Source organism: Rutilus rutilus (assembly GCF_951802725.1).
Source record: "Rutilus rutilus genome assembly, chromosome: 8".
NCBI lineage: Eukaryota > Metazoa > Chordata > Actinopteri > Cypriniformes > Leuciscidae > Rutilus > Rutilus rutilus.
The window spans coordinates 19,377,378-19,396,077 of NC_140222.1; the positions used below are offsets into that span (position 1 = coordinate 19,377,378).

Here is an 18,700-nt window from a genome sequence, read left to right on the forward strand (position 1 = left end):
GTTTAAAAGCAAATATCTCCCTTTGCTTTGAACTTTGAAAGTTGTAACTTTGCAGATGTTGTTTATGCTCAAACAGCAACATTACACACACTAACTAAAGTTAGAAAAGTGAAATCATAATCAACCACCCTTTTAATAAATGGGCTCTGGTGTCCTCTACTGAGGATACATCTTAACATAGGAATACTTTTTTTTAAAGTCTTTATTCCATTTGTTTCTTATGCTCCAAACAATGTATTGACCTAAAAAAAAAAAAAAAGAACCTAAATCTAAACTAAAGTTTTTTTCTGGTTCTCAGGAGGATATGACATTTTTAAATGCTACTAACGCATAAAAACAATGTCAAAGCTGACTGATAGATAAATAGAAAAATATTCATAGCAGTATATTTTTGAAATTCTATTCCAATTATTGGTAAAAGTGATAACTTATAATAAATAATCTTAAATGTCCCTCTGAGTGCATTTTACTGTTGCTTGTCTGTAATTTGTACTACAAGTAAATTGTTTAAATGTTAAACATGTTTTAAATGTATATGACAAAAGGTTATAGGATTTGATTACTTGGTTGACCCTTATTTTTTCTTGCTTTGTTTTCAGGATCTTGAGAAGAAAATAATCATATTTTTGAAGAATGAGCTGGAAAAGTTAAAGAAAATATTAAATAAAGGGAACACCCAATACTTTGTGCAGGAATTTATAGGAGAAATGCGTGATATTAAAGAAGCAGCTCTTGATATGGCACTCTACTTCCTGAAAGATATGAAGCAAGTTGAGACTGCAGATGCTCTACAAGGTAAGAGTTTCATGGGCATAACAATCTGTCATTGTCACTTCTAAAATGTACAAGAGAAATATGCATATATGTTTTTTGTTCTCGTTTGTGTGTTAGATGAGCTGGTCCTCATTTATCAGCGACCGCTAAAATCAAACCTGAAGAATAGGCATCAATCTGTATCTGAAGGAATTCCAAAGCAAGGTGACTCCACACTTCTGAATAACATCTACTCAGATATCTATATGACTCAGTGTGCTAGTAAACATGGCAATAAAGAACATGAAGTAACACAGATTCAGGCTGCTGCCAGGCGGCAAGAATCACAAGAGATACCAGTTGAATGCAAAAATTTGTTTAAAGCACCTGAACAAGACGAGAAGATCAGAACTGTACTGACAAAAGGAGTCGCTGGCATCGGAAAATCCGTCTCTGTGCAGAAGTTTATTGTAGATTGGGCTGAAGGAAAAGAAAATCAGGATTTTACTTTCATATTTCCTCTTGCATTTCGAGAGATAAACTTAGAGGAGAAAGAAAAACAAAGTTTGATAGATCTTATAAGTCAGTTTTTCCCAGAGACAAAAGGACTGAACCTTGCAAGAAAAGATAAATTCAAAGTCCTGTTCATCCTTGATGGATTGGATGAATGTCGTCTTCCTCTAAACTTTGATGGTAATGAGACGTGGCGTGATGTATCGTCACCAGCCTCTCTGGATGTTCTTCTGACAAACCTCATCAAGGGAAATCTGCTTCCTTCTGCTAAAATCTGGATCACCACCAGACCAGCAGCTGCCATTAAGATTCCTCCTGAATGTATCGACCGTGTGACAGAAGTACAAGGATTCAATGATGCACAAAAGAAGGAGGAATACTTCAGGAAAAGATTCACGGATGTGGATCTGGCCAATAAAATCATTGACAATGTTAAACAATCAAAGAGTCTCTTTATCATGTGCTACATCCCAGTCTTCTGCTGGATTTCTGCCACTGTTCTCCAGAACATTTTAGAGGAGAAAATAAATGCCTCTAAAACACCGCAGGAATCAAATACTCAAGACACTCCCAAGACTCTGACACAAATGTACACACACTTTCTACGCTTTCAGATCCAGCAGAGCAGAAGAAAGTATTATGGAGAATACACACCAGATGTTTCCTGGGATAAAGACGCCATCCTTTCATTGGGGAAACTGGCATTTCATCAGCTGGAAAGAAACAACCTGCTCTTCTATGGCAAAGACCTGAAAGACTGTGGTATTGATGCCTCTAAAGCATCAGTGTATTCAGGCATGTGTACCCAGATCTTTAAGGAGGAAACAGGGATCACTGTTGGTACCACATACTGCTTTGTTCACTTGAGCATTCAAGAGTTTATTGCAGCCCTTTATGCACATCTGTTTGAAGACATCAACAAGAAAAGTGTGTTTGTTCATGAGTCTGCAGAAGAGGAAAACAAAAATGAAGCCATGATTGATTTGCTCAAGACTGCAGTGGACAAGGCGCTCGAGAGTCAAACTGGACACCTGGACCTTTTCCTTCGCTTCCTCCTCGGTCTGTCACTCCAGTCCAATCGACTGCTCTTACAAGGACTGTTGATGCAGCAAGATGGCAATGACCAGAGCAATAAGGAAATAGTTCAGTACATCAAGCAGAAATTAGATAAAAATCTGTCTCCAGAGAGATCCATCAATCTGTTCTACTGTCTGAATGAGCTGAATGATCAAACTCTGGTGAAAGACATTCAGACTCAACTTAGAGAAGGAAGTCTCTCATCTGGTGACCTTTCACCTGCCCAGTGGTCTGCTTTGGCCTTTGTGTTGTTGACATCAGAGGAGGAGATGGAGGAGTTTGAGCTTCAGAAATTCAAGAAATCAGACGAGTGTCTCTTTAGACTATTGGAAGTTGTGAAAATCTCCAAAAGAGCTCTGTAAGTAAGGGTCGAGTGTGTATTGTGCTTGCATCTATATAGTATGCGTCATCATTAGGGAGTATACTGAATTTGATCTCTTAAAGGAACACGTCGACTTTTTGGGACTTTAGCTTATTCACCTTATCCCCCAGAGTTAGATAAGTCCATACATACCTTTTTCATCTCCTTGCGTGCTTTAACTCTGTCTGACGCACCCACCGCTAGCCTAGCTTAGCACAAAGATTGGAGGTAAACGGCTACAGCTAGCATACTGCTCCCAATAAGTGACAAAATAATGGCAACATTTTCCTATTTACATGTTGTGATTTATAATAACAATAACAAGATAACGAATAACAAGGTCACATGAGACACAACCATCTTCTATCCGTATACATACTGGGAACTATATTCTCAGAAGACGAAGCACTGCTACTTCTGTGGAGTGATTTACTCCAATTCTGAGCGAACTCTGCTCCTCACCACAGGGCTTCTCAGGCGCTGCAAGCAAATCACTCCACCCAAGTAGCAGTGCTTCGCCTTCTGAGAATATGTGACCATGTTATTTGTACACGCTGTGACTATACAAATCACAACATGTAAATAAGAAAATGTTGGCGTAATTTTGTCACTTATTGGGAGCAGTCGGGTCAAATTTTATTACATTTTTTTACATATTGGACTTTGGTCGGCTCATTTAGCTTTTCTCCTTTCATCGTGCCCATAATATATGTGCAGAGAGCAGGCTACTGTATGAAATATTGTTAAATTGATTGTTATTGTTAAATTAACGTTAATAGTAGTGATTCTGACAAGTCAATTTAGCTCAAATGAATTATTAATTAATTTATAGGGAATTCGAAAGAATCACTTATTATAACCAAGCAAATGACTCGGCCAGGGTTCATTTGAACTGGCTGTAACTATCAGTTCTGCACCGGATATAAATATCCAAACTATAGTGAAACACTATAGTTAGCAAGGTAACTTAGATCAGCAGTTTAAAGGACAATTCCAGTGAAAAATGAACCTAGGGGTAATTAACACATGGTTACCGAGTCGATCGTTCCCTGAGATGCGTTTTCATGATAATCGAATATAAAGTGTTTTATCTCTAAAAACAGATAACACTAGTATATGGGGCACAGAGTAAGTAAAAGTAAATCGCTAGTTAATACCACTAACAAGGCTCAAAATAGCCTCACACTAACACGGTAACATAATGAGGGTCCCTAAATGCAAACCGTAATGTCTTTATAAAGTATCTTCTTATTAAACTGTCTGTACACTTACAAAGTTCTCAATGCTTCGGTTTGCATGTAGGGACCCTCATTATGTTACCGTGTTAGTGTGAGGCTATTTTGAGCCTTGTTAGTGGTATTAACTAGCGATTTACTTTTACTTACTCTGTGCCCCATATACTAGTGTTATGAGTTAATCTGTTTTTAGAGATAAAACACTTTATATTCGATTTTCATGAAAACGCATTCCAGGGAACGATCGACTCGGTAACCATGTGTTAATTACCCCTAGGTTCATTTTTCACTGGAATTGTCCTTTAAGACATTAAATTCGTAAGCACATAACACAAGTAAAACTTCTCTTTAAAATACAAACAAGACTTTATTGATTATTCTAACACAGAAAACTAATATCTAACACAAACACACGCACACATTCATAAGAGTTGCAGAAAGAAAGAGAGTGAGGAAAGAATGAGTTTCAAAAGTGAGATGATGAAATCTCAAGATTCTATATGCACTTATAATAATAATAATAATTCATTACATTTATATAGCGCTTTTCTCTGCACTCAAAGCGCTTTACGTAGAAAGGGGGATCTCCTCAACCACCACCAATGTGCAGCATCCACCAGGTGAGCACCCCCTGCTGGCCTCACTAACACCTCTTCCAGCAGCAACCTGGTTTTCCCAGGAGGTCTCCCATCCAGGTACTAACCAGGCTCAGCCCTGCTTAGCTTCAGTGGGCAACCAGTCTTGGGCTACAGGGTGACATGGCTGCTGACAAATTAAGACATGACCTGAACGAACCATCAATTATTAATTTAACCCTTCTATCGTTTCTTGGGTGAGTTATTAAATCTATATCGAATACACCAGTTCAGCTTAAGAGTCTGGAGGATAGCCTACTAGCTTGTTTTACGTTCCTTTTTGGGGATTCCCTTTTGTCTGTGGGGTTTCCCGAGTTCGTTTGTTGGCTGGTGCCCTCGTGCCTGGATAGATGTCTGGGGCGGGCAATCATGTGGTGTGCTGGCGGATGGATGGAAAGTCTTTGTTTGAAGCTGGCTTTGCAGACGAATCGTGGACCGAATCCTTGCTGCAAAACTTAACTTAGAACCAAGACTCACAACGGAAAAGAAAAACTAAGAAAAGAAAGAAAATTGAGACAAGAGTAGTTAGATGGCCTGAATGGAGCTGTTAACCCATGTTCTTCTGATCTTAATTTTGGGTTCTTTCGCCTCTGCTCGTTTACATGGTTACTAGTCTGTTTGGTTTTTTCTCCCTTTGCGCCATTCTCTCTTAGTAGTTCTTCCACAAAGCTTTGTTCGGGTCTAAGATATTAAACTCAAATGTTTGTACAACCTCCTCGATCAGTTCTGACCAATTAGACGCTGTCTTTATTTGAGAGGTGGCATTTTCTTCACTTCTCATCGTAAATCATGCGTTATCTGTGGCCTCCTTACTCTCCAAGCTCTAGCAGAGAGAACAGAGGCCACAGTTTAGACATCATTAGTATTATAAGAATACGGAACATTTTACACAGATTTCACTCAAGCCATCTTTTGAATTAAGGACATACGATCGTACTGATAGTAAACAAGACACTTTCATTCAAACATCTAATAGTTATAACAATTACAATGACTTATATGGGATCTAAGCATATTAGACACACATATAAGTGGTAGACACAATATAGAATTATGTAGTTGCATGATGTTTGATTATAAGTCCATCGAAAATTGTTTTTGGATGATTTTATGTATTGTTATAGGTAAAATCTCAGTTCTCTGTGGTTTGAAGAGACTTTACTCTGGGCCATTCAGAGGTCCTTAAGGAGGAGGGGGGTCTGTTTTGTATATCTGTCGTAGGGTCAGGCAACCTCTTGGTCGGGCACCGAGCTGTGCCATCTCTGAACCAATAGTCTTTTCAAAACCATCTAACATTGACAACGTTCTTCCTTTAGTTGCCTATAAAGTTCTTAGTGTAGCCTGGCTGGAGCCTGGATTTTATGGCTCTGGGTTGGTGATTTGGGGGTCTGGAATGTTTCGTTCTGTGTGGAATTATGTTTGAACAAAATCACCTGGAAGATTAATTTGTGTTTGATTCGCACTCAGTCGTTAGAATATAAGAAATATGCAACGCAATATGCGATCACGCGAGTAACGTGACGCACATGCAATGCATTAGGTGACAGTTGACCATGCAGAGCATCAGGGAGAAGTTAGAGCGTAAGGAGTTACTAAAAGTTCCCAATACTTCAGGAAAAGCTGCATTTTGAAAGACTTTTGATTTGATTACCGAGACTTAAACCTTCAACAGTGATGCTATTCTTTTTCTTCACAACACTCGCGAATGAGCCTACTCAGTTCAACAGATTTTTTTTTTTTTTTTTTCATTTTTATTATTATTTAACGTTAGCCAGTTGGTGAAGAGTTCTTTGAAACGTTGTTCTTCAGTAAAGTTACTTGACGTCAAAAAAAGGTAGCCCGTAAATCTTTATTTACTGCTGGAGCACATTTGGCTATATAATATTCTCTACTGCATGCTTATGCTCCTCTGTAATGGACAATCTGTATTAATATTTGTTGGCATAATTGTCGGTGGTGATAGTTATGTTTGAGGCCTATAATAAAATTTTACCTAGTAGCGTGTGTGTGTGTGTATGTGTGTGCATCTAGCAGAGTGAGCTTTAGTGATATTGATGTTGGAAAGAGTTACAGCACGCACAGAGATGAAAATGGTATGTATGGACTTATCTAACTCTAGGGGATACGGTGAATAAGTCAAAGTCTCAAAAAGTTGGCGTGTTCCTTTAATATCACTGTCGTTATACATTTAGATTTCTAAATTCTTTTCTAAATTTCTAAATCTTAGCATTTGTTCAAATATCTTTGTTTTTCTACTTTTGAGAGGTCTCTAAATATCTAAATATTTGTAGCTAGGAATAGGTGTAAAAATGACAGACCTGTGATGCAGTTCTATGGATGCTTTGCCCTCCAGATCTGAGTAATGTGACATTCTTTGAATACTTATGTCACCCACATCAAATCATCATTAACTCCCAGATTTTCAACAGACTCATTAAGAAAGTTAAATCAAACTAAACTCCTTTGCATTAAAGATGAAATTTATGTTAGTCAATCATGTTTTTTTGTTTTTATGTAGCAGAACGGGATTAGCTGAATTGTCAGTGTAGCCCACCATCCTAGAGAATATTTATTGTCTAAAACTACTAAATGGATTTTTAAAAATATTTGTTATATAGCAGATCCATTGTTTGTATTAAATTTTACTCTGTAATTGAATAATTTCTAAAAAAAAATTCTTGTAGGTTAAACGATTGTGACTTAACAGATAAAAGCTGTTCAAGTCTGGCTAAAGCTCTCGACTCAGATAACAATCTGGAAGAGCTGAATATGAACAATAATAATCTACAGGATTTGGGATTAACCCATCTCTGCTCTGGACTGAAGAGTGAAAAGTGTAAACTGGAGATACTGAGGTAAGTTGTGTGACAGCAGACAAATGTGTGATTTAGATAGTTTGTGTATTGTTATTAGTTATTACAATAGGAATTAACTGATGGTTTTGAAATATATTATTTAGTTTACCACCATAATATCTACTTTGTTTCAGAAAAAAAACTTCACTTCCTTGGCCTCGAGGCGCTAGCAGCTGCCTTTGCTAGCTTGCCCCTCATGCCAGTAAAGCTGGTTTCAATCAAATACATTGAAAAAATATATATATTTTTTTTTTTCAGACTCAGCCAGTGTTCAGTAACAGAGAAAAGCTGTTCAGATCTGGCTTTAGTTCTCAGTTCAGACTCCAGCAGTCTGAAGGATCTTGACCTGAGCAATAATAATCTGCAGGATTCAGGAGCAAAGCTGCTCTCTGATGGACTGAAAGAGAAATGTAAACTAGAGAAACTCAGGTGAGTTAATGTCTAACATAGTAATGTTAGACTCTAACTCTACTGTGTCTAACACTGGGCTGAGTTTCCCGATAATGTTGTCTCTTAGCGCGCTACGAAGAATTTTAAGGTATAACTTAACTGAAGGTATATCATTTCTAGGCGTGTTCCCCAAACTATACCTTAGGAAGCTGCTTAAGATATACCTTCTTACGTGCGACGTTACCCGGCGCTGTCCATGGCGATGGTGCTGAATTGGTTGATATCGATGGCTCGAGAATCAATTATTCTCTCGTGCAGGGGCTGTTTATGTGAGAAAGCGGTGTTCTTTATAAAAGAAGCACTTCAGAAATAGTTGAAATTGCATTTATTAGGACTCATGGGATATTATTAAAAATAAACCAAACTATAATAGCCTATAGCCTTGCCTACATATTTTAAAATTGTGTCATATTTTGCTGCCATAATAACCATTTCAGTTATTTATGTGCTTTCTTCTCTTTCCCATTTTTGTTCGCTGAGGTGGAGCTGTGATGAAATATTGTTCTTGTAAATACTTTCCAGCATTTCAGTAATAAAAGTGTACGTCATGTACGGTGCTCGGCAGTGATCAAAAAGGATTTAAACAGTGGATTTTGAATCGCTTCTTGTAAACTCGGAGATGTGGATTCAGACGGCAATTAAATTAACGTACGACCTGTTTGTCAAAAAACAGTAGGTACTAATTTGGCCAGGGATTTTTACGCGGGTGGGGTGAGAAAAAACACTGATATTATGGATTCGGACGGCACTAAAATAACCGACTTACTGTACGAGCCCATGAGAAACATATTAGCGTCCGAATAGGACTTAACTGACAGTAGCCTATGCTTTCACTGGCTTTTAAAAGCTCTCTTTAATTAAAATAAATGTATAACATTTTATTATATATAATAATATAGGCTAATTAAAATTATATTAACAATTAGTGTAATGACAATTTTATTCTTTGCATGAAAACACTTGAATTAGCTTAACTGAACACTGTCTGGGTGTATTAAAACTAGAGAATTATATTCATATAGACCTGCAACAGTGATAAGGTAAAGCTAAGAGTGGTTCAGACCAACCTTACGAAAGTATGACTTACAGAAGGTATACTTAACTAAGAACGTTTTGGGAAACACGTATTAACGATAAGGTACAGCTTAAGGTGTAACTTAAGAACGACGTAGCGTTTAGAAGGTTTCGGGAAACCCAGCCCTGGACATTTCATTTGTCTCTATATTCAGCGATCAACTTTTGATTGAAATCTCTTTTCTGTAGACTTTCAGACTGCAGTATCACAGAAGAAGGTTATAAAGCTCTGGCTTCAGCTCTGAGATCAAACCCTTCACACCTGATAGAGCTGGATCTCTCAGGAAATGATCCTGGACAATCAGGAGTCAAGGAGCTCAGTGATTTACTACAGGATCAGGACTGTCAACTGAAGACACTGAGGTGAGTGTTTTTAAAATTTTAAAGTCCAGTAGTTTTAAAACCGTTTTAACTGAGAGAAATAAACCATCAAAAATTGGTTTATGGTGTCTTGGAAATTTTAGGACTGAGAGTATTTTATGTAGTTATATACTTTGCTAAGTATTCAATTTCAGAGTCTAATCGAATACTGTTATTACTGTTCTTTAAAGTTTTGGGGGCTATCAAACAAACCATCAAACCATGATTTATTTATCTGATATTGTGGCTGAAATAAACTAAAGAATCTTTCTGTCTTTGTTTTGTTTCTCTTCAGGCTGAATAATAGCAGTATTACAGAAGAAGGTTGTTCTGCTCTGACTTCAGCGTTTAATTCAAACCCTTCAAACCTGATAGAGCTGGATCTGAGTGGGAATAATCTAGGAAATTCAGGAATAATGAGTATCTGTCCTCTGTTGGAAAATACACAATGCAGATTGGAGAAACTCAAGTGTGTATTTTTATTCATCAACATTTTGAATGTTAATATACATTTATAAATGTCCCTTGTATCAGATAAACTGAAAATGAAAACTACAGTGGCTTAAATTTCATATTTATTCTTTTCACCTCAGTTTTACTTTTCACATCACTTATTTTAAATATCGTAATTAATTATGTAACTGAATACACGGTTAATGTGGTTTCTGTCTTGTGGTTTCTAATATGGTTTAATCCAGGGGTCGGCAACTGGCGGCCCGCGGGCAAAAACTGGCCAATATTTTCTGGCCTGCCGGATTATTTTGGAAGTCCTAAATGCTGCATAAAACTTTTCCACTACTTGAGAAAAGCCATAGTCGCGCAGCGATTTCACCGCCGCATAGGGAAACATGCGGCGCAGGATTCAATTTTAAAGTATAAAGACGGTAGCGGTCGGAACTCTGGTGTACTTTGGACAGAGCGGGCGGTCTGACTGACAATAGCCCACTCCAGACATCTTTTGACAGCTTATCAGCTTCATTCTAACCACCTGTACACCTAGCTCTGAGGAGCTGTTTGGTACTGAAACCATTGTCAGTCAACAACATTCTTTTTTTGCAATGATGTTTGAAATAGTTTGGCAGAAAATAGCCTACTTCATTTGTCAGTAGGGCAATATATTTTTTGTTTATGTTGCTTAGAAATTTGAGTGATAGGCTTTGTCCTATTTAATTTGTTATTTATATTTCATAAATTTTTTCTGTGACATTTTTTTCTCTGCTGACAGTACAATGTTAAAATAGTCTAATATTTATATTGACACAACACAATTTTTGTATAGCATTTATAATTGTTATAGGCTACTTAATCGCCTTCTTTCCGTTAGAGACATTTGAATGTGAGATTCTGGAAACGAGATCTAAATTTTGCGGACCCGTCAGGTCGGGAAATAAAGCGGGTGAACACAGAGTGTATTTTAAGCGTTTGCTGAATAGAACCTTGTGGGAGAAAAAAAAAAAAAAAAAACAGTCCCGCGCAGACCTCCTTACTCCTTAAACCTTAGGTGTGTATGTGTGTCCCCAGAATAAATAATAATAAAAAAAAGGAATTGAGTTCAAAAGTCGGACTGTAAGCAAATGAGGCATGATTGCTATTCACACCTTTATTAAAAAGGCTGTAGGCCTAACCACAATAGTATTTCATCTGTTTAAAATGATTTCATTGATATATGCCTAAGGTGTTAAATTAAAAATGAAAAATGAAAAATCTAAATAAAAATTTGTCTAATCCAGTAATTAATTTTTTTCTATTTTCGATCTGAGCACACAATCAGAAAATCAGAAATCCCGTCGTTATTCGTTTTTTTCATTTTAGTTCAGGAAATAAATATTGGAAAAACAAGTTGTTTGATACACGGACCCATCATATTCCGCGATTATAGGCCTATATAAGAGTACTTAATTTGTATCCATAAGCCTACTCTATAGCTGGCCCACCATCTACTGGCTAAAAAAAAATATTGGCCCGTGGCCAAAGTTACTTGCCGATCCCTGGTTTAATCTCTGTCCAAACTTATTTTTGTTTTACAGACTTTCAGACTGCAGTATCACAAGAGAAGGTTATATAGCTCTGGCTTCAGCTCTGAGATCAAACCCTTCACGCCTGATAGAGCTGGATCTCACAGGAAATGATCCTGGACAATCAGGAGTGAAGGAGCTCCTTGATGTAGCACAAAAATACTGTAAACTAACACCGATGTGAGTGTCTTAAAATTATAAAGTGTAGTATTTTGAACTAACTCTATAAATTGAAGACCATCAGGTGATTAAAATCTTTAAATCTTTATTAAAACTGCAAATTTAAAATATCCTTTTTCATCACATACAATATGTAAATTAATTTGGGAAGGAACATAAGCATAAGCCATTAACACACTGGTTTAACATACTGTAGCATAGCAAAAGTGTTTAATCAGTTACCATACTTTAAGTGCACAAAGGAAATCTGTTTCCTTTTACCATAAACAGTCTATCCCTATGAAACTGCATAAAATCAAATATTTTATACAATTGTAATAAACATTTTTAAAAAAACTATTGAATAACATCACTTAACATTACAATTTAACATAGTATTTCTGTGTAAAATGATGAAAATATACATATTTAACCTCAAATCTTACAACAAATCAATAGATAAATGGGTAATGTCTTTTAACTTAACTTTTAAAAATGAACACCAAAACGTTCTTCTAGTTTATTGTGAATGTTAGCTTCTGAAAATAAAACCTAAAAAGAATGTTGCTAGAATTTAAAAATGTGCTCCAAAAGAACCGAAATAAAAATATTGCACTTAGACAAACCACACACATACATAAACTGGGCCCATTAAAAAGGAAGAGTGCTGCAAGAGGCATTCAATTTTAAGATTATATGATATAAAATGATAATCTACTTTTTATCTACTGTTTAGATTTTTGAAAAGTCCTGCTGCACTGGAAGCGTGTGAGTATCTCACTAAAGTTCTGGGTAAAAGTCCATTATTACTGACAGAACTGGATCTGAGTGGAGATAAACTAAGAGATCTGGATGGAGAGAATCTCTCTGCTCTTTTGATGGACTCTCATAGCAAAGTGGAGAAAATAAAGTGAGTAAACATGATTGTATGCATTATAACTTTTCAGTTTGTTCATTATAAAAGACTGTAAGTCACATGTGTGAGCAGATATGAAGACCTGTTGATCTGATGCATGTTGAACATGTGCTAAATGATAAATAATGCTGTTTTTGTGTCAAGGCTGAATAATTGTGAGCTGACAGAGAAAAGCTGTTCAGTTCTAGCTACTGTTCTCTCCTCCAAAACCATCCTGAGAGAGATGGACCTGAATCTGAACAACAGCCGTCTGCTGGACTCAGGAGTCAAAGAGATCTGCGAGGGACTGAAGAATCCTGTGTGTGAGCTGAAGATACTGAAGTGAGTACACCTCACCATCAGCTACACTCAACACCACAGAATTCACAGGAATATTACCATTTGATTGTGCAAAAGTTCCATCATGTCTTCATTGATGCTTTATTATAGTTTTTATTATTATTATTTTTCCAGACTCAGTAAATGTGTTCTAACTGAGGAAAGCTGTTCAGCTCTGGCTTCAGTTCTCAGTTCAAACTCCATTAGTTTGAAGGATCTTGACTTGAGCAATAATAATCTGCAGGATTCAAGAGCAAAGCTGCTCTCTGATGGACTGAAGGAAAAATGCAAACTGGAGAAACTCAGGTGAGTTGATAATCTAACATATTAAATGCAACAGCTATGCATTTACTGAATGAACACTGTGCCACTGTTCGTCTGCCTGTTTGTACTGTACTGTATTTTATTTTATTTTTCTAAACTGTTTTAATTATTGTTATTTATTTAAAAAAAAAAAATTTCTTCTATGTAAAGCACACAGGAATTGCCATTGTGTATGAAATGTGCTATATAAAAAAAACTTGCCTTGCCTTGCCTTACCTTGCCAAATGTCTCTAGGTCTTTTGCCTCCATATTCAGTTATCAATTTTTTTTTATCTCTCTTCTGTAGACTTTCTGACTGCAATATCACAGAAAAAGGTTATAAAGCTCTGGCTTCAGCTCTGAGATATAAATTTAATCTAATAATAACAACAACAATAATATTGATAATAATAATAAAAACACACAAAGCATTTAACAATAAAAAAGAAAAGGACAGGGACAATTACAAGATGGAACTTTTTTATTTTTCAGATTATGTTTATTGCACATATATTTTGATAATTTTAGGACAATTCCTAAATATAAAACAATATACATTCAGAAACAGTCAATAATACATATCTGATGTTGTATTTTTAGCGAGGTACCAGTGGTCACGTGACAAAAGAAAGAAGGACTCAGACCTGAAAGACTTGATGAACTAATAATTTATCTTTCCGGTACTGACAGCATAGTCTCTATGGGACTGACAGGAAGAACAAAAGACTCGGAGTACCTGGCTGAGCCGAACCGCCGAAGACTCAAACTAATCATTTCTGTTTCATGTACAGAACCTATGGGATGTTGCCAATCATAGAAATAATTCACTAAGCTCATATAGAGCTTAAAACATGGAGACAATTTTCAGAATTGCATGATCCCCCTTATTTTATTTGATCACTTTTGTCTGCATTATCAACTGATTATGATTTAACTTCTTAATCTGACTATTATCTGATTTGATTTAAAGATTGGGTTAGGCATTTTTTGAGCAGCTAGCAAGAGCGAGCTGGCTTTGAAAAATTAAGATCCCACCCTCCCTTCAGAGCGTTTCTAAAGCCACGTCTCCTTCAAAACACATGAACACACACAGCAGATACTGCAAAGCGTAATGAGATGAAAGACTCATTAAACTACCTCATGTCTCAAAGCACATAATATTACAATAATAATGAACATAATCAACTTAAAGAGCACTGACCTGTATCACCTGACTGCTGCAGATTCATTTGAGCATTGATAGTCTTGACAGTAGCCGCGTTTCCACTGTCGGGCCAGGGCCGGGCCGTGCTAGTGCGTGCCAGGGCCAGTTGCGTTTCCACTGTCACTTCCGGGGCTTGATCGGGGCTTACTCGGGGCCAATGGCCAGGATTTCTGGCCCATCGAATACCTTGGGCCAGAGGCATGGTCATGGTAAAAGGCGGAGTTTATCGGTGTTAGGGAAAGTTATGGTCTGCGGCAAGATACACATTTCACTTTTTTATATCGCGAAAAATAAACGCTGCTCGAAATGGAGAATCGCCTGTACTGGTCTATCAAAGATACCAAAGCTCTTCTGAGCATTTGGGAAGAAGAAAGGGTACAACGTCAATTTGACGGCGTGTGCAGAAACGAGGACGTTATAAAATACATCGTTGCTGAATTTGCTAAGCTAAGCATTCAACGCTTCGAGTTCGGGAAAATTTTTAAAAGTTGCGGGCGCAGTACAAGGCGATTAAAACGCACAATGGACAAAGCGGTGCCCAGAGAAGGAACTTTCCATTGTTCGACTTGATAGACGGTGTGCTGGGTCACCGTCCCTCTGTTAGTGGAGAGACAAGTCGGGACACTATGGCAGCCGCGGATGGTGAGTTAATATGTACTATCTTCCTAAATTTTAAGTTTTCTAACTTCCTAAGAAAACAAATAAAATATTGCATAAGTGGCTCATACAGTATGCGTGTTTTGTGTGCAAGAATCGTCATCCCAGAGTGCTTTATTTGACTCAGAAGTGGAGCAGGAAGGCGTGTTAAGGGCGGGGTTTAGGGCAGCGCTGCCGGGCCATAAGCCCGGGTGCTTGAGGCCCGAGGCCACTGGCCTGGCTCGGCTCACTTTTAGCCCTGGGCCGGCCCTGGCCCAACAGTGGAAACGCGGCTTTTGAAATGCATAAATTTGAGAAAAAAATCACTCTGAGTTTAACGCCACTGGTTTCCATCTCTTTCAAATGACAGTAGTTATCATGTGACGCAGCATAAGCTCGTTGTTTTGGTTCAGGAAGCTCTGTAAAAGGCGGCTGCTGTTTCGGTTACGTTTCTCAAGTCTGTGACTGATGTCTCTTAAACTCTGCATAGCATGAAGTGTACTGATGACGAGTGATGTCTGCGTGAGCAGGTGCGCGGAGGAATAAAAGTATGTTGACAGGCAGGTAGGACATCATTCGGACTGAATGCAATATACTGTATATAATATATTTAGACCACTTAACTTAGTGATTGCTAAGATCAGGATGTGAAGAGACTTTCAACCGATATTGCAAAAAAAATCTGGAAAAAATTGCCTACCCTGCCTTTAAGTAATATTTAATTATTTTATTAATACAAATTTGAAGGTTTGACAATGAGGTGCTATGATGTTGTTGATTGCGACTATTGCAACATCTCCAAAACCATAACATGAGCACCGCCTTTATTACACAAAACGCTCGCACTACGAGAGAATGTGGCAGCCACACAACAATTACACCACTTGCTGCGTCCTGTGAGAAAGATAATTTTAAACTGAAACTCAAATGACCCTAACACAAATCAAATTCAGGTCCCCCAAACAACTAATTGCCCTCCACCTTGTGTGTTCTGGCACAGACTCTGAAACAAATGACGATAATATGAGTAAATACAGTTTAGTCAGTTAAGAACATTTAAGGTTTACAATCTTTTCTGTCTTTGTTTTGTTTCTCTGCAGGCTGAAAAATAACAGTATTACAGAAGAAGGTTGTGCTGCTCTGACTTCAGCGTTTAATTCAAACCCTTCAAACCTGATAGAGCTGGATCTGAGTGGGAATAAACTAGGAGACTCTGGAATTAAGAATATCTGTTGCCTGTTGGAAAATCCACAATGCAGATTAGAGAAACTGAAGTGTGTATTTTCATTTATCTATTTCTTCATATTAATATTCATTTGTAAATGCCCATTTGATTAGATTAACTGAAAAGGCTACTTGCATGTGCTATATTTAAATATTGTAAGAAATATTTAGAAATTCAAATTAAGCAGATGTTAAGGCATTTGTTGTATGTATATCTCTGGGGTGAAACTTTGTGCAAATAGGCTTTTTTTTTCACATTCTATAGCAAAAAATTTTTTTTTCTAAATAGGTTTTATTTATTTTTATGTCCTAGAACATGCAATGGCTTATATAAGCTTCTCTTTGTACAGACTTTCAGACTGCAGTATCACAGAAAACAATTATGGGATTTTGACTTCCTCTGTGAAATCAAACTTACACCTGAAAGAGCTGGAACTGCGAGGAAATTATCCTGGACGATCAGGAGTAAAGCTGATAACTGATATGGTGCAGAATGTATTGTCTAAATTAAAGATCAGGTGATAAAAGCCTTAAAATATCTGAAAATAAGCCACAGTCACAGAGTCAGGAGTGTTAAGATTTAAGAGTGCTAAAAAGACAAATAAGATGGTATAGCATTGTAAAGAGGAATTTGCTGAATTGCAATTCAAAGATTTTCAACACAAGATTTTTTCACTACTGTGTGACATATTTTGAACTAGAACTAAGTTTTAGAACTATGTAAAAACATAAATTACTACATAATTTTGACATTGCTTATTTATTTCCTGTTCATTATTTATAATAAATCTTCACTAGGGAATAAACTTGAGGGAATTATCATAACTTCAGACTTCCACCAGATACTACACACTTTACTCCATACTTTACTACATATTAATAGTGCTCTGTACACATAAAGAGGATGGATGATGTAAAATGTACAAAATTATAAGAATAATTTCTAATCTAGTTTTTTTTTTCTACATTCTGTAGCTTTTTGAAAAATTCTGCTGCAGAGGACGCATGTAAGTATCTAACTGAAGTTCTAAAAACAGATGCCTTACAGCTGACAGAACTGGATCTGAGCGGAATTGAACTAGGAGATCAACATTGGAAGGATCTATCTGAATTTCTGGTGGACTCTTATTGCAAAGTGGATAAAATAAAGTGAGTAAACATGATTTGTACATTATAACTTCACTGTGTGGAGATTTACTGTAGCTATGTGAAGTTTTGCAGGTAACACAATGAACCATCCAAACTTAACTGCTTTTCAAACAGCCTTTTTTATGGATCATTTTATAATCTAAAGCAATGTTATACAAAACTGACACTCTCAGAGTCAGTGCCTTATCTGTTGTAGTTCTTTAGTTTTACTTTGCTAAGTTCTATTAAGCTGATTCCCATTGAAATTTGCTGAGCAACAGTAAATGTGACCATGCCTTTAAGAATTGTATTTGTATATAATTTTCTCAGTACACATTGTTTCAAACCAGCTTTACAGAAAATTGTTAACAGTGAGGTATTGAAGAGCAAAAAGCTTTCATATAGTAATCATACCCAGCTGGACCCATTCTCCTCTGGCAACAAATGAATGTCCTTATGACACAAATAAATAGCTCTAAGGTTATGCAGGTCATGCGATTCATTAAAAATACCTCTCTCCACCTATATCCGGTGTGTGGTGAGCGCACTGGCGCCGTTGTACTGTGGCTGCCGTCGCATCATCCAAGTGGATGCTGCACACTGGTGGTGGTTGAGGAGAGATCCCCTGATATGATTGTAAAGCGCTTTGGGTGTACAGTAGTACATATGAAAGCGCTATATAAATGCCCGATTCTATTCTATTCTATTAAGAAGCGAAATGAGGCCTATAGGAGCTGATGGAGATGGTCATGGAGTCCTCATTGTCTGGACAGTGCAGGCAGAACGTATTAGCTGGCAGTATGAGAGATGCTGAGACAGACAAGGAAAGCAACATGAACATGATTTTTAGGCAGATATTAACCCTTAAAGAGTTTCTGTATCTTGGGGGATACAGTCATTTAACAGGCTATGGGGGAAGGGCCATGGGGGGAGGGGCATTATGTAGTTGCAGTTGATGAGAAACACTGATGGGGTGATGGGTCATGTAATCAGGTCATGTGACTTTATGCCAACATTCCAAACATTTGTATCAAAATCCAAAATGGCAGCATACGTGGACAAAGACACTGGCCATTAAGTAAGTGTTTTTATATTTTTCACGATTATGATATTTTAGAGTGATTTTGTTTTAGAAAATAGTTTTTTAAGGATAGTTTTACATGTTCTTGTGGATATTTTTAAAATAATCTTCTCACAACTTTGATTATCAGGCATTGAATGCCTGTATCTTGGGGGATACATTGCCCATATAAGGGTATTTAACAGGGCTGATCACTCACAGATATTTTTATGTTTTGAGGCCTGTTCTCTACAGATATTGAATAGGATAAAAGTTTTTAGGATAAATGATTACTTTGCAGGATGTGCCAGGATGGGCAGACATCCATCATGTGTCAGAAGTGCAAAGTGAGGCTTTGCCTGGTCACTGGACAAAATGCTCGCAACTGTTTTCTCAGCTTCCATTGCCCATAGAATATATCTGG

General features: G+C 37.1%; 2 protein-coding genes across 2 annotated transcripts in view; both read left to right on the top strand.

Moving 5' to 3' along the window:
• Positions 1-18,700, top strand: part of LOC311295964 (uncharacterized protein) — a 597,210-nt gene that overhangs the window by 216,972 nt on the left and 361,538 nt on the right. The gene's annotated exons all lie outside the window — the stretch shown is intronic.
• LOC311295942 (uncharacterized protein) overlaps positions 1-18,700 on the top strand; it is a 73,008-nt gene that overhangs the window by 33,782 nt on the left and 20,526 nt on the right. Inside the window, exons 14-26 of the mRNA XM_084417494.1 lie at positions 600-795; positions 892-2,701; positions 7,259-7,429; positions 7,688-7,858; positions 9,143-9,316; positions 9,609-9,782; positions 11,341-11,508; positions 12,224-12,397; positions 12,548-12,724; positions 12,857-13,027; positions 15,965-16,138; positions 16,439-16,606; positions 17,064-17,237. Coding sequence (XP_084273620.1) covers positions 600-795; positions 892-2,701; positions 7,259-7,429; positions 7,688-7,858; positions 9,143-9,316; positions 9,609-9,782; positions 11,341-11,508; positions 12,224-12,397; positions 12,548-12,724; positions 12,857-13,027; positions 15,965-16,138; positions 16,439-16,606; positions 17,064-17,237 — 3,902 coding nt within the window. The remainder of the gene's footprint in view (positions 1-599; positions 796-891; positions 2,702-7,258; positions 7,430-7,687; positions 7,859-9,142; positions 9,317-9,608; positions 9,783-11,340; positions 11,509-12,223; positions 12,398-12,547; positions 12,725-12,856; positions 13,028-15,964; positions 16,139-16,438; positions 16,607-17,063; positions 17,238-18,700) is intronic.